Source organism: Chelonoidis abingdonii, chromosome 6 (assembly GCF_003597395.2).
Source record: "Chelonoidis abingdonii isolate Lonesome George chromosome 6, CheloAbing_2.0, whole genome shotgun sequence".
Classification (NCBI taxonomy): Eukaryota; Metazoa; Chordata; order Testudines; family Testudinidae; genus Chelonoidis; species Chelonoidis abingdonii.
The window spans coordinates 29,832,196-29,847,834 of NC_133774.1; the positions used below are offsets into that span (position 1 = coordinate 29,832,196).

General features: G+C 42.9%; 1 protein-coding gene across 1 annotated transcript; it reads left to right on the forward strand.

The window, feature by feature from the left end:
* The first annotated feature begins 3,032 nt into the window (after nt 1–3,032).
* PTGER4 (prostaglandin E receptor 4) lies at nt 3,033–15,281 on the forward strand. Its single transcript, XM_032781222.2, has 2 exons — nt 3,033–4,750; nt 13,118–15,281. Exons 1-2 carry the CDS (start codon nt 3,929–3,931, stop codon nt 13,727–13,729), a joined length of 1,434 nt encoding a protein of 477 aa, XP_032637113.1. The 5' UTR covers nt 3,033–3,928; the 3' UTR covers nt 13,730–15,281.
* The last annotated feature ends 358 nt before the right edge of the window (nt 15,282–15,639 follow it).

Genomic DNA, 15,639 nt, shown 5'->3' on the forward strand with positions numbered 1-15,639 from the left:
GGGCAAATTGCCCCACTTGTCCCCCCCCCCCCAGGCGGCCCTGAAAATCTATTGAAAAAGTAATCAAAAAATTAAGAAAAACAGTCGCTATGCTATGCCTTAGTTTTCAAATATTTTTAATTGTTTATAAAAAGATGCCTAAGATTTTATCAATTTGCCTTCTCAGGCAAATCCTGTACACACACACACACACACACACACACACACACACACACAATTTTGCTGTGCTGCCATAACGCATCATTTTGCTATCACACCTTAACAATAGTGAAAAATAACTTATTTTTTACTTGATTTTGCAGGTGCACAGGAGGAAGAGCTGTCATACTTTTAACTTGAAAGGCACATAAATAGTTTAATTCAGTGTGTTTTTCTTCCCCAACAGGAAGACCAACATATGTTAGTCTCAGCTATTTAGTTCTATAAAGCGTACTACAGAGAAGCTTTTTATTTTATTCTGAAATTTAATTTAGTATTTCAATATGCCTGACTGACAGCACTAGAAACTGAAGTGATTGAACCACAAATTACGCTCCTTCCTTACACCATAGACATGTGTGCAGACTCACCACTGAAAACTGGTCATCTATCCCCAGAAGTGTGTCCCACTCCAACACATAAACTCTTCCTTTCTCTCTCACACACACACACACTCTGTCTGCTGTGTCAATGTGCCTTAACCAAACTGATAATAAAGCAAAATACTTTTTTACACAATTCATAATTAACCTGTGGAATTCACTGCCACGTTTCGGAAAGGCCAAACTCATTGGATTCAAAAAAGGATTAGACATTTATATCATAAAGAAAACATCTAGTTACATCAGATGAGATTTTTTTTAAATAAGGGATATAAACTACATGCTTCAGGGCACAGGCTTTTTCACCTTCCTCTGAAACATCTGGGAGACCAGCTCCTATGTTTTTCACCCTGACATGGAAGTACTAACTCTTGTCATTAATGCCCCTCTGCTGAGAGAACTATTGTGGCAGCGATTTTTGTTTGATTTGTCTCTCTGTATCTAGACACTTTTGCACCAGGAACTCTATGATCATCTGCTCCTTTCACAAAGGCCACCAAATAGCGACCAGTTGGCAACAATTTTTGTCCACTACCAACCTGAGCCAAATTTGAACTAACTGCGCTTTAGCCTTAAATGTAATGAATCCCATTACCAACCTGCTGAGCTATCCACTTCTCCTGATCATGATAAAACAAGTTCTTCACAGTAATATATAAACCCTTTCCCCATGTGCGTGCACACACATGCACACACACCCTTCCTGAGTTTAGCAAATTTTATTATATACACATGCCACGTTGTAAAGAGAGCATCTTGTGGCAGATATTCTTTTATGCCACCAGAGACTCCTGCTGTAGGGCTTTGGTATTTTGTACTCTGGAATGTCATGTCACTTTTCTTGCACCCTCCTGTTAGAAACCAGCCCAGGTGAGATCCCTTTCAGTTGCTTGTCATTAATAAACAAGAGGTGAAATCAACTTTACATGGGAGGCATTTCCTTATATGGTCATCAGCAGTGGTAACATATTACCTCATTGCAAGGCACATCATCACCTCCCATAGGCACATCTTCAGTTTATGCATTGCCCTGGAGGAGGAGGAGACGGGGCCTCTCCCAAAGTTCCATTCCAGAAATTTGTGAGGCTTCTATGATAAAACACTGCTAAGCAAACTGCCAGTGCTCAGTACAGAGAAACTTACTTTTGGGAAGGCCCTTCACAGCCTGATCCTGCAAGGTGCTGAGGGCCCTCCACTCCCATTGCAATCACTTGGAAAGGAGAGCACTCTACCTGAAATGCAAACTCAGGGGCCTTGCTTTCTCCCTACTGGTACAAGACCCCAGGTCTGATTTAATTATGTACTTCTTAGATGCGGAGGAAGCCAGAAAAACTTCCCCAAGTTGTGGAGCCATGACCGAACCATACAGAAAGGACTTGGGAGACAATACATCCCATATGGCTTGGCTGGGAAGCTACTGAACATTTAAAGCAAAGGAACAGCGAGCTGAAAATGGGGGTGGGCTGGGCTGCGTATGATGCCAATCACATCCACTTTAAATGGTCTCTTAAAGAATGCCGGCTAATTGCTCTTCACCATCCAGTCCTTTTGCCTCCCTCCAAGCACTGCACCCTCAAGACAGGCCAGCCGCTGCCTCCCTAGTGTGATTCACAATGCAGTGCTGGGACACACCATGCTGACACCTCAAATGTGGCATGCCAGCATGTGGATAGGTTCCGTGGCCCATCACCAAGCCCCTTCCCTTCCCCTTCGTCCTCCTCCTCTGGTTCCACTTCTCCAGTCTTGCTTTCCTCCTTTGCTCCTGAGAGTGTCTCCTATAGCTTTGGCTCTCCTGAATCCCCTTTTCTTCCCACGCTCTCTGCTCAGCCCAGAAGTGCAGGATGGCACTGGAGTCTCAGGAGGAAGAATGGATGCATGTCACTACTGGACCTGGCCTGCCACAACCACCCACCACTCTAGTGTCTCTCCCTGCCTCCCCTCCCACCGCTCGCTGAGACCATCCCCACCTCCTGCTGCTGCCTCCACCTCACCCAGGGGTCACTCTCCCCTGCCCTCCAGTTTTCTAACATTCTGCCCAATCCCATTGCGGTCTCCCTCCCTGGCCCCCAATACCCTGTACCCCCCCCAATCCCACTCTGGTCTCTCCCCTCAGCCCCTAAATCCCAGTGCCCCCCCACCCCACTCTGGTCTCTCCCCTCAGCCCCCAATTCCCTGTGCCCCCCGGCCCGGCCCCTAAGGATCTATCCACCGTGCTCCTAAAAGCTCCGTCCCAGGCCCAGCTCTGTACAACCTGCTGCCCGACCCGTCTGCGCCGATGCTCGGCGCGCTGCTGCTGCAGGCGAGGCTGTAGCGCCCGCGGGCGGTGCTCTCCCTGCCCCGACCAATCGGGTGCGGGGGCTGGGAGGAGCCCAGGGGAGCTGCCCCCTCTGCCTCCTCCCCCTCAGGAGACACTTGAAGGCAGCGCAGGCGAGCCCCGCCTGTGAGTGAGCGAGCGAGGGTGACACACACGGCAGCACATGCTGCGAGGAGGGATGAGCTCCAGGGGCCAGCCACTGGCACAGCTCACACAGCCGGGCTGCGTGGGACTCTCAGCACCGAGCTGCCAGCCGCTCCGTCCAGCACCCAGCGGAGGCGACTGGGTGGAGAGACACGCACCTGCCACCGCCATCCACCGCCCGCTGCTTTTATAACTCCAGCGCCCCGCGCGCTCCCACCGCAAAGGGTCCCGAACGAAGCTGGGACAGAAGGGGCTGGGACCGTCCCCACCTCTGCCCCTCTGAATCCTCATTTCCACATTTCAAGGAACTGGACTCAGCAGCTGTTGGCTCGCAGGGACACACACGGCAAAAGAAGAGGGTCTGGAAAGCAACTCCGATCCTTGAAGGATCTAGCTGAACCTTTTTTTGGAGGAAGACCATTGGGAAGATTTTGCTTGTACAAAGTTGAGGGGCAAAGACAAGGAAAAGAGCAGCTTTGCACCGGAAAAAGGGAAAGTCCCCACTCTCAGAAGCTGGGATCTGTTTCCGAGCTGAACTTTGGAAAGTGCAAGAACCTGCCCAAAAACTGATAGAACAGCAGCCACAACAAAAGCTATACCAAGAAAAAACATTAACTGCGACTTTTCTGAAATGCAAGGCTTTTTTTTGTGTGGCTTCACTTTCCATTGCGTCTGTTTCTTCTTGAATTCAGTTGCTTTTTAAGCTCACGCCCCCTTGCCTTGAAATGCAGAGGTTTTTTAATTGAATCTCTTTTGTCTTGAACTGCAGTTTGTTTCTTGACGTTTTGGGGGGAACGGAGGGGGAGGGACTTGTCTTTGAACTGCATTTTTGGATCCACTTTTGTTTTCATTTCCCCTAACAACCCACAACAACAGAATCTTCATCATCATGTCTTTTGACCACACCACCATATACACAACAGCAAACAGTTCCACCAGTGAGCATGGGGATGGCAAGCCCCCCACCATCCCCACTGTCATGTTCATCTTTGGCGTGGTGGGCAACCTGATCGCCATTGTGGTGCTTTGCAAGTCCAGGAAGGAGCAGAAGGAGACCACTTTCTACACACTGGTGTGTGGGCTGGCAATCACTGATCTTTTGGGGACCTGTCTGGTGAGCCCAGTCACTATTGCCACATACTTGCAGAACCGCTGGCCAGGTGGACTAGCGTTGTGTGAATACAGCTCCTTCATCCTCCTTTTCTTCGGGCTCTCTGGCCTCAGTATCATCTGTGCCATGTCTATAGAAAGGTACCTGGCCATTAACCATGCCTATTTCTACAACCATTATGTGGATAAGAAGCTGGCAGGGCTCACTCTCTTTGCCATCTATGTCTCCAACGTGCTGTTCTGTGCCCTGCCCAGCATGGGACTGGGCAAATCTACCTTACAGTACCCCAAAACTTGGTGTTTCATAGACTGGAAGACCAAAGAGGCCACCCATGCTGCCTACTCCTATATGTATGCCGGCTTCAGCTCCTTCCTAATCATGGTCACGGTAGTCTGCAATGTCTTGGTGTGTGTGGCCCTGATTCGCATGCATCGCCAGTTCATGCGACGCACCTCCCTGGGCACAGACAACACTGCCAGCCGCTTGTCTGACTTTCGCCGGCGCAGGAGCTTTCGTCGCATGGCTGGAGCAGAGATCCAGATGGTCATTTTGCTTATTGCCACCTCCCTGGTTGTGGTCATCTGCTCCATTCCTCTGGTGGTAAGTAACACTGCACTGCCCTTTCCATCTTCCCCACCACCAAGTCCTCTGGGGCAAAACTCACCCACCTCCTTTTAGTCTATGGCTGTAGGACAAGGCTTCTATTTTCTGGGCTCTCACAAGTTATTAAAACAATTCTAATGAGATTACACACACATAGGCAGTGATCTAAACTTATTTTGCTTTAGAATGATAACAAAAATAAATGCTTATCCTCGGCTCCAGGTGCCTTTGACATTGTAGTGTTAAAAATACGACCAAAAAAAGAGTGGCTTCCTCAGTATCTCAGAGAAATATCACAGCAAAATCCTGGCAAGACTGTAAGGTATCTTAAAATCTGTTTTTAAATCAAACTGCAATTGAATTATCAGAGGGGTAGTCGTGTTAGTCTGGATCTGTAAAAGTAGCAAAGAATCCTGTGGCACCTTGTAGACTAACAGATGTTTTGGAGCATGAGCTTTCGTGGGTGACGCATCTGATGAAGTGGGTATTCACCTACGAAAGCCCATGCTCCAAAATGTCTGTTAGTCTATAAGGTGCCACAGGATTCTCTGCTGCAAGTGAATGTGGTTTGGGACAGGCCTGCACTTGAGGACGCTTAATGCATTTTTAAAGTATTTGCAGTGTGTGTTAAGACACAGAGGAGAGCGAGGTTATTATGTATATAGCATCAAGTGTGCTGTGCTCTTCACAGAAAGTACAAAAACAAGGTCCCTGTCCCTGAAGAGTTTACCATCATAGGGATAGAGTCTGCCACCCTTACTCTCCTTGAGTCATGCCTTAATCTGTGGGCACTCTTGTTGATTTCTCAACTAGAGTAAGAGTGGCAGAATCTGGCCCCAAGTAATCTAGGAATCACGTTAGTACTGGGCATGATCACTGATGACTGGCTAACTTCCTGAAACAGATGAACAGATCACTTGAGGTCCAATCTTGAAGCTACTACCATTGGTGCCATAGACATCATTGGCAGTAGGATCCAACCTTTGATTAGTGAACTACACCTTCTTCTTGCCCTCCACCTTAACTCCAGGGGAAGTTAATACCAAAAATACCACTTTGAGGCTCAGTCCGTGCTTGCCACTCAACACAAAATTACAAATAAAACTTGGCAAACTTTTTTCTCTTGTTGACTCAGATACATTAAAAGAAAAAACAATTGGCTATGCATAGTTGCCACCTTCCCAAAACAGGATCTTCTGAGCTGAGCGGTAGGAGTGTTATTAGAAAGAGATGGTTTTAGAACACAGATAATTGTAATGGAGTTTACTGTAGGTGGCAGTTATCCTGGAATAGCCTCATATCAGGGTTATTATAACAGGGAGCCACATAATGAGGGTGAAATATGATTGGCCAACTAGGATTCTGAACTATTCAGTTAAATAGTATAATTGGAGGGGTCAGGCCAGTTTTGCCACATTACTAACATGTATAAAACTCAGTGAAGTGCAGCTGTGCCTGGATCCTGGCATTTTGGCTGCAGCCACTTGGCCTTCAGCCTAATGTTTTGCAGTGCATTCTGGCACAACTGCTCACTTTGCCATGTTATTGCTTGCAGGACATCTTAATGTCTTGCAAAACAACTTAAGAATTGGAAGGCTGACTCAGTTAAAGCATGGTTTTTGTATCAGCATATACTGTGCATGTGCATGTGTGTTAGGGTGACCAGATGTCCCGATTTTAGAGTCTTTTTCTTATATAGGCTCCTGTTGCCCTCTACTCCTGTCCTGATTTTTCACACTTGCTGTCTGGTCACTCTAATGTGTGTGCACCCATGTGCATGCACACATCAGATCCAAGAGCTTTGCTTAGAGCTGTGTAGCCCAAGATCAGAAACTATGCAGTTATTCTGCAAGAGAAAAGATCTGAAAGCTAAATATAAACTAGTGGGTGACTCTCGTGCAGGACCAGATAGAGAAGCGGAACTAAGAAGTCTCAGTACCGAATACAAAGAGATGTGGTTCAATTTCATTCAAGATTCATGGAGAAAATTTTACAAAAAGAACAACCAAAACATACGGGGTGGGGGTGGTTCCACCAGAAAGGCAAATCAAAAATCAAAATTTATGGTCTTGGGGGGTAAGTGGTTTTGGTGGAGGCTGGTGACTGCATAATCTGTGGGAGCGGGCAGGTGCCAAGAGAAAAGAGGGCTAGGATGTGCTGCAGCCATCCCAGGTCTTGTCTTCACTGCTAAAAGTGTGGTACTTTGTACCTCAAGGTAACATGCGTCCTGAGGTAAAAACAGAGTGTAGACAAGGCACTTTTAGTTTTACTGCAAGGTAAGCGAGGGGAGGTCAACTCTATACCCCGATCTTGAGTTGGCCTTGCCTACTTTACCTCATAGTAAAACTAAAGTGCCTGGTCTTCACTGTGTTTTTAACTCAGGATAGCTCATGCACATTAGTTACCCTGAGGTAAAAACGCACCTTTTTTAGCAGTGAAGGCAAGACCTAAAGGCTGATCTACACATAGATGTTGTACTAATTTAACTGTTTCAGGCCATGTTTACACTACATAGCATAGCTGTGGCACATCACTGTGCCGGCATAACCTTGTAGTGTGGGCGCAACCGACTCCAACAGAAGGGGTTTTACCATAGCTGTAGGAATGTGCTACATTAGCTAGGTTGGGGAAAACATTCTTTTCACAGCCTGATGTAGCCATATCAACAACTTTTAAGCATAGACCAGGCTTAAGCTATAACTGTCTGAGCACCTTTGCACTGCTATAACTACATCCACACTTGCGAGGCTGGCTTGCTTTAATGACACTGGTACAACTTTTGTGTGTAGACCTGCCCCTGGAGTTTTGAAGGAAATAAGCTGTGGAATAGTGGAGGGAAGGTATGAATATGCAATATACCTTTAAAAGCAGCCACTGGGCAGAAAGACTGGAAAATCATTAACCCGCCTATACATTTTATGAGCCAATGCAGATCCTGTTGATTAAACTTAGAGCCCTCACTACAGAGGGAACTGATAGGTCTCACTTGTTAGAGAACAGTCCGTTCTGATAAGGAAGAGGAGCAGCATCCAGATACTGTTGGTGGCACTCTGCAGTTACATAAAGCAGACACAGAGGCTTCTTTGTGGCAATGACATTTTGATGAGCTGATTTCCTGTTGGTGACAGAAGCTGAATAAACCATAACCTAATAGGGTCAGAGCAACACAGCTTCTGTAGGAGAGAATCATATCATCTTACTTTCTCAGAGTGAGCTCTTTCAGGAGATAATAAAATAGATAAGGTGATCCAGTGGGCTTTATTTACATAGGTTTACAAAAGGTTTTTAAAGAACTTCAGAAAAAGAAATAACCGTAGTGTAATAAATAAAGTCATGTCTTTATTTAAAGAATGGTTAAACAATAGGAAATTGAATCATAGTGAACAGAAGGTAACAATGGGATGCTCTCAGAGCTCAGTGTTTTTAATGTTTTAATGATTTGGACAGTGAATCAGTGAAGTTTTATGATGGCACTAAATGGCTTTGATTGATAAAATGTATGAAATATTGTGAGAAACTTTAGATGGACTTGAGAGAACAAAAGAGCATGAAGACAGATAAAATGAACCGACAACACTAAAAGGAATGCACACTAGCAAAAATCATCTACATCTTTCACATACACCTGTATGCTTTGAACTTGCAGGAAGTTATTGTGGATGTCATGGTGAAGAGTCTGATCAAGGAAATAAGATAGAAAGTAATTCAAAACATGTGTCCAGACCTTTATCAGAGTTCATCATTGGTCACTTCATCTTAAAAGAAATATTTAAAGGATTGCAAGTTTTACAAAATGGCAGTAAAGGTAGTTAAAGGTATGGAAACGATATTACAGGGGATTTGATTGAAAACATTGTAGAAATTAGTATTTGTGTTTTTGCTTTTACACTCGCAAGAGCAAAGACACTTGATAGTCAAATTTTGGAATTCATTGCTGCCGGTGGTCAAATTTTTTTAAAGGGCATGATCATTTAATGCTGTCTATCAATAAATTTAGCTTGGTATGCCAAGGTAGTAAGGGTAGTAAAATCTCGTATTTCACCACATACATTTGATACCTGAAGGGGCCAGAAAAGAGTTTTTGAACTTAATTTATAATTGCCCCAGTGGTTAATGTTTGTTTGTTTTTCCGCTAAAGTATCAGGACTGTCCATGACCACAGGTGAGATGGCAGACTAGATTTTAGAGCAATGGCATGATCAGCTATGACAAATACTAAGTCCCTGTGGGACAAAGCATATTTGGCTTACACAACTACAGAATTTGTTTCCTGCTTGCTATTAACTAGGTGTCTATTTATAGCATGTCAATATATGATATGGGGAAGTTTTTATGAGGACAGGTTAAAACTGGGTAGAGGGCTGCTCCTTTGTTTATTCTGCATAATAACTATCATAAAAGGCACTTGATGGTACTTCAGATGGGTAGAAACTGCCACTTATATTTACGTTTAGTCAGAAGGAAAAGCAAAAACCAGACTCTTTCACTTTGTGAACAGAAGCAGTAACAGCCAAGTGATTCTAGAGTCTAATCACTTGGACATAAACTTCAGAACAATTTCAACACAGCCACGAGAAGCAATTCGTTAATACACCTTAAAAAAACCACTCTTTGCTTCCAGTAATCAAGAAATCTAACTAGTGCAAACCTGTTCTGGTGCCAGAGTTTGATCAGTCCCTGTTTGCTTCTTGCTTTAACTAGAACTTCAAACTGGACAACTTCATGTTTCAAACTAGGTCTGACAGACAGTAATCCACTGCCTTAAGGTAACTGAGTGGATTGGTTGGATGTTCATAAGAGGCCAGGCTGACTTTGCTTCATCAATCTTGTAAAAGAGCATTTTTCAGCAAAACATTATATGCACTTCAGTGATGATCCGCAGAAGATGCTGTACGTGAATACTAATTTAGTTACTTAAGAAATGACTGAACTGGAAGATCCATTCCGTTTTTTTTTTGCCAGACATATGATTAATAATGATACATGCATTTGGTATGGGCATGTACTAGTAAAACGAGTTTGATATGCCATTGGATTTTGTGATAAAAGCTATGGTGTAGGCTTGTTGGGAATGTAGTAATAGCTGTGTACATTCTAAAGTTTTCACAAAGTAGGCCCTAATTAAGTGTCTGTCTTTTATACATACCTAGGATACATCTGTCAGTGGACTATTCGGAATATAGACATCATAAAGTGCCTTGCTGCAATGTAACTAGACATTGTTGTGATTGAAAATTATTATCAACTATTTAATCAGCACTACAATAGATTCTCATATTACAGTAAGCTCTGCCAGGTAAACATAAAGGGATGCGTCAAGTACATGAATTTCCTGTTCAGACGCTGCTAGCTGATAACTAAATTTACTTTTTAATCATTCACATTAAACTGATGGTCCAAAATTACAGCTATGTAAAAACAGAATGAAGAAGATCAAATTTTAAAGTTGGAACAATAACACATTTCTTATGAGTGGTTTTGGCAAATTCTTTCAAGATGTCCCTGCTGTATCAGTTGAATGTATCAGTGGTACTGTATCCTCCTCTGCTGATTTCTTCCTGATCTTGTTTACATGGAATATAAATGTCAGCTGGAAGGGACTGAAGGAAAATAAATACTGTGCTTCTAATCACAATATACTCTCCTATGGAGCCCTAGCTGTCAGTGTAGGCAGTCCTTCAGCAAAGATGAAATGGTCTGTGTCAAGACAGGTGTATATACATTTGCAGGGTATATTTGAACTTGTTGTGGAAGAAGTCCTTTGCATTTTAAAAATAATCTTCTAGGAGGAAAGGATCAGGAGAAAAATCCTCTCTGGCAATTTAACCTTTGTATTTCTGAGATTTATTCTTTTTTAAAAAAATATGCATTATTCTTCTCCTCTGTACGCAAATCACTAACTGACTCTTCCAAGAATGGCTTTTAAAATCAAGGAGTAGATGTCAAAGAAAGCTAACACTGCTGCTTTCTGGAATTCTGACAGCCTCTTCTCAGACACAGAGTCTGCGGATGACAGCGTTTCTGTGCTGAAGTTCATCTCAGAGGGGTGGGAGTTAAGCAGCAGAACTCTTTAGTGTCTGCATGGTTTGCGGCTGGCATTGGTAATGCATTCAAAGAACATTAAATTGGCCATAGCATGTTTTTCATGGTACCTCTCCCTGTCAAAGCAAGTACCATAGTTGGTAACTGATCTTCCGTGTTTCCACACTAGAGAGGGGGAAAGGAGCTTTTAAAAGTGTGACAATGGTGCCACCTAGTGGTAAAATTCTCCACCAAACTTTGTGGTCAAGCTAGATAATCGGATTACTTGTATTACACTAACACAAGCTCTCAGGGCCAAACGGTGAAGGCCTTTCTTCACTACAATTCTGTAGAATTTGGCCACATTTTATGTATTTTAGTGTATAGAGGAAACACTTTTAAATAAGTGTCTCATTTCAATTATTCTTCAAGCAGTGATACAAGGGGACCACTCACGTCAGAAAAGGTAGCAATTTTGCTTCCTAATATAGTAACCAAAAAAAAAAAAATCCCTTTAAGAGGAACTAACTGGTAGCTATATTGATAGGATACTCTCTATAGTACTTTTATATCACTGACTGATACTTATATCTCTACCTAGTAGTTATCTGACTTTAAGCAGGTAAAGGAATGCATTCCTGAATACAGATTACATAGCGATAGCTCAGAAAATGATTACTACAGACTGAGCAGGACAGCATAGGAACCATCAGATACTCACTGTCTTTCAGTGATACACATATTAGACACAGATTCCCACTCAAGAGGTGGACCTGGCTTTTTTTTTTTTAAGTTGCTGAATTTAATGTTGCTGGGCATTAATTCAAGTTCTGAATTCTTATGTAGGAAGAATCAATCCAAACCTCATATTACTGTACTGAATTGTGAAATTTTTCATCAGACTTGGATTGTTTCACACACACTTTTCTGGTAAATATAACTTTAGAGGTTTGCTTATGTTTTCCTTCGCTTCATTTAAACCCCTTGTCTGAAACTGTATCCAGCTGGCCCAAAACTTGACAAACATTCACCTCAGAAGTCAAGACAAAGAGGGGAATTCATAAAATCTATTATTGGTACTGGATATTTATATCAAATAAGGAAAGTTGATTTGCCTAAACTTACTTGAGTGTCGCAAAGCATGTAGGGTCTTCCACAGGAACGGCTTTCCAATGGATTTCCTATTCCTGGGACACATTTCAAGTCCTGATTGTTAGTTAAAGTTATTGTTTGAAATTGTTCAGCTTGGGACAGTTCAACATAATAAGCCCTATGTGTCCAAGCCAGTACTCATTAAGGTCGCTGGAAAGATAACCCCATTGACATTAGTGCTGGACTGGACTTTATGCACAGTAGTGATTGCAAGGGCTCTTAATGAGCGAGCTAGAACTGTGCTGTTGTTTTCTCCTCTCTTTAAAGCAAGGAGCCTGAATGGTCAAATGCTACCATGGATAAACAAGATCCCAATCAAGTGTTAATTCACTACAAAATTTCTGAGTGGTTACTTAGAAACACTATTGAAATAAACTTCTGCATCCCAACAATTGAACTGAACATCCTGAACATTTCACGGTTATTGCTTTTGCACCTTTCAATCCAAACCTAGACACAGACCCAGCTAGGAAGATCTAAACAATTCTGCTCAGTGCTGGAATCATCTTAATCAATGAAAAATCTGGCCGTTAGAGGCAGCTGTTAGCATTTCTTAAAACAAGCTTCAACAAGCAGAATGTTGAGAGTATTAAAACGTTGCCTTGAAGCTCTAATAATGGAAGCTGTCAGCACAAATATTTCTAAACTAGGGATTAGGCAGCTCTGGGCTTGTCTCTGGAGACCAGTTTGCCTGATAGCTGGTAATGTGGGTTTCATTTGGTTTTAAACATACAATTATGAGAGCCTAGCTGGAGGAAATATGCAATGATTAGGTCTCCTCAGTTGACCTAGGGCCTCCTGTACCCCTGGCTGGCAAAGATTTGGTTATACAAGGATTTGGGTCTAAATCTTGAATTCTGGGTTCTATAAAGAGAAGGAAAAATCACCGCCTGGGATTTGAAAATTAAAAAACTTTAGGGATGAACTGGAAAGGTTCATGGATACAAGGATACATCAGGGGTGTAGGCAGTAATCAGGAGGGGAAAAGAGAGCGGTTCTTTCCCTCAAGAGTAAGGAAAAAAGATCATTCCTTGATCTTTGCCTTTTCTCATGCTGTTGACATGAGAAGCTTGGCTTTGCCAACCTCTCCCCTTGTTGTAACATGCAATTGCTAAGCTTGATTTTTTAAAATGTCATCTCTAGTTTGCTGGATTGAACTGTAAATATGGGTCTTTCTTTTCCCCTTGACAGGTACGTGTCTTTGTGAACCAACTATACCGGCCAGACGTAGTGAAGGATGTCAGTCAAAACCCCGACTTGCAAGCCATCCGCATTGCTTCAGTGAACCCCATCCTGGACCCATGGGTCTACATCCTCCTCCGCAAGACAGTGCTCAGCAAAGTCATAGAGAAAATCAAGTGCCTCTTCTGCCGCATTGGAGGGGCTCGAAGGCAACACCCTGGGAGCAATTTCAACTGTGCGGATGGACGCCGAACCTCCTCTGCTATGTCCAGCCACTCACCCTCCTTCATCTCTCGGGAGCTGAGGGAGATCAGTAGCACCTCACAGACACTGCTCTACCCTCCAGAGCTAAGCGAAAGTAGCACTGGGGGTCGCATGCTGCTGCCAGGAACCAGTGCTGGTCTGGCTCAGTGTGACACTACATCAGTGAGGACACTACGCAGCTCAGAGACCTCAGACTCTTTGCCGGGACAGGACTCTGAGAGTGTCTTTCTGGTGAATGAAGTAGGGTCTGGTGGCGAAGCCGGGTCTGGTGGCGAAGCCAGCTCTGTGCCCAAAAGCAGCTCCCTCCAGGTCACCTTTCCCAGTGAAACATTGAACTTATCAGAAAAGTGTATATAGCAATGACAGGAATCACACACACGTGATCCCTTCCCAATACTTTGGAAAAACTGGTGCAATAGACACGCTCTCTGCCTACTAAAGGGAACCGGGGGTCAGCTACACTCTGAAGGGCTATTTTTCTCTTGCCGTGTGATGGGTACAGTTCTTCCAGACTACTGAGGATCATACCATGGAGCAGTTGCTACAAACAGGCCCTGCCATCACAAAACATACAGGACAGATCTAATGGGTTTGGAAACATACACCATTATTACCTTGTATTGCTCTGTGACATAGGATTGCTGCTGGGACTCTATGGTTGAAAAGATCTGTCATTTTTTGTCCAAATCTGCTAGAAATGTATTCTCTCTCCCCTCCTGCCACAACTATCAAGGGTTTAAGTCTCTGGGTACTAGAGAGCTGAAGGCAAGACAGTTACTGGGACCTGGGTAGAGATACTATGACAACTGCCTGGTGTACAATTTTAAAAAGTCTCACTAATGCGTGAAAATGTGAATTTTTATTGCTGTAAATATCATTTAAAATATTTAAAAATCTATTCTTCTCTATGAGAAGGTTTATTATTAATACAAGGTATATAGAAACAATTGCCAGCCTTCATTTCCTCCAAATAGTGCTGGCTGCTGATAGACATTCTTGAGTTAGGTTTGTTTTCCATACAAATTTACAGGCAGGTGGAGAACTAGTTCTCTAGATGGGAACAAATAAAAACTTATTGAACTAAATGGAAACATTATGTGCTATTAAGGGAGAAAAGAAAACACACCTTTTTAGTTTAAAATATTTTTTCCAGAGTGTGTACATTCTAAAAAGCTAGATTTTATTTATGTGCTGTGAATATTTATCTGCAGAACACAATTTCTCCTTTCTAAGTACTAAGGCTCCAACCTTGCACTCTTACACACATGCTTAATGGCACTCACAAGCAGTCCAACTGAAGTCAATCAGACTCTTCACATGAGTAAAATTAAGCATTTGGATAAACTGCTTTTGGGGTTGGGGCCTAAAACTTTCAATTCCTGGTCAATATTTTTAATATTCACTCTAGTTTAAAAATCCCCAATGTACTAAAGGTATTTTTTATAACATTTATCCTTTTACTTTAAATGAGTAAAAAGAATCTTATCATTGCGTAATCTGATATTCCATCACATAATCATATGAAACAAGCAAAGCAGAATCTTCATTACAAAGTACAGGTATATAATCCCATACCCCATACTCAGCCCCCAAGGAGAATTATTTACCACTAAAATGTAGTGCCATAAATAACTGTTAACCAGTGATGAAAAGGAGTTTTGTGTTTATGTTTTAAAAGATAGATCTTGTTCCAGCAGCATTGTAGTATCAAACATTAATTCTGTACAGATCTTTGGGGAAAAAATTGTCAAAGGAATATTAAGCATGTTATGTTGCTTACAGTGTTTTCATGTGAATTGCTTTATTGTAATTAAAATCCGGAGCCTGATATTGATGCTATGTTTAAGAAGCAGTTGTACTGACCAAAATCATTTTGGAGATCGCAATTAAATGGAAACATTCTGCTTGAGTTCAGGAGTTTATGCAAGTCTTTAATTGTGTGTGTAATTCACTCAGTGCCAGCCCATCGGCCCTCATCTTAATAAACCACAACTTTCAAACCACGCTATTTAAGAGCTGTTAAAATGTCCTCCATTCCTTCCGTTTCCAAAGCACTACACAACTATCACTGTTAACGAGGAGTCATCCTGCAGAATCTCTGTTGGAGTATAGCTAGATCAGTGTTCCCCAACGTTGTGGCGCCCGTGGGGACATCTTAATGCGCCCACGTCCTGGCTCCCGGGAGAGCACTCGACAAAATGCAGCCGAATTTCAGCAGCATTTCAGAGGGGACGCCATTCGATGACGACGCTTGTCGCCGACAAGTG

Bases quoted from the DNA above. Each gene is read 5' to 3' on its own strand.
- PTGER4 (XM_032781222.2), top strand. From the start codon at position 3,929: ATGTCTTTTGACCACACCACCATATACACAACAGCAAACAGTTCCACC. The intron at 4,751-13,117 runs GTAAGTAACACT...TCCCCTTGACAG, and splicing joins TCTGCTCCATTCCTCTGGTG to GTACGTGTCTTTGTGAACCA.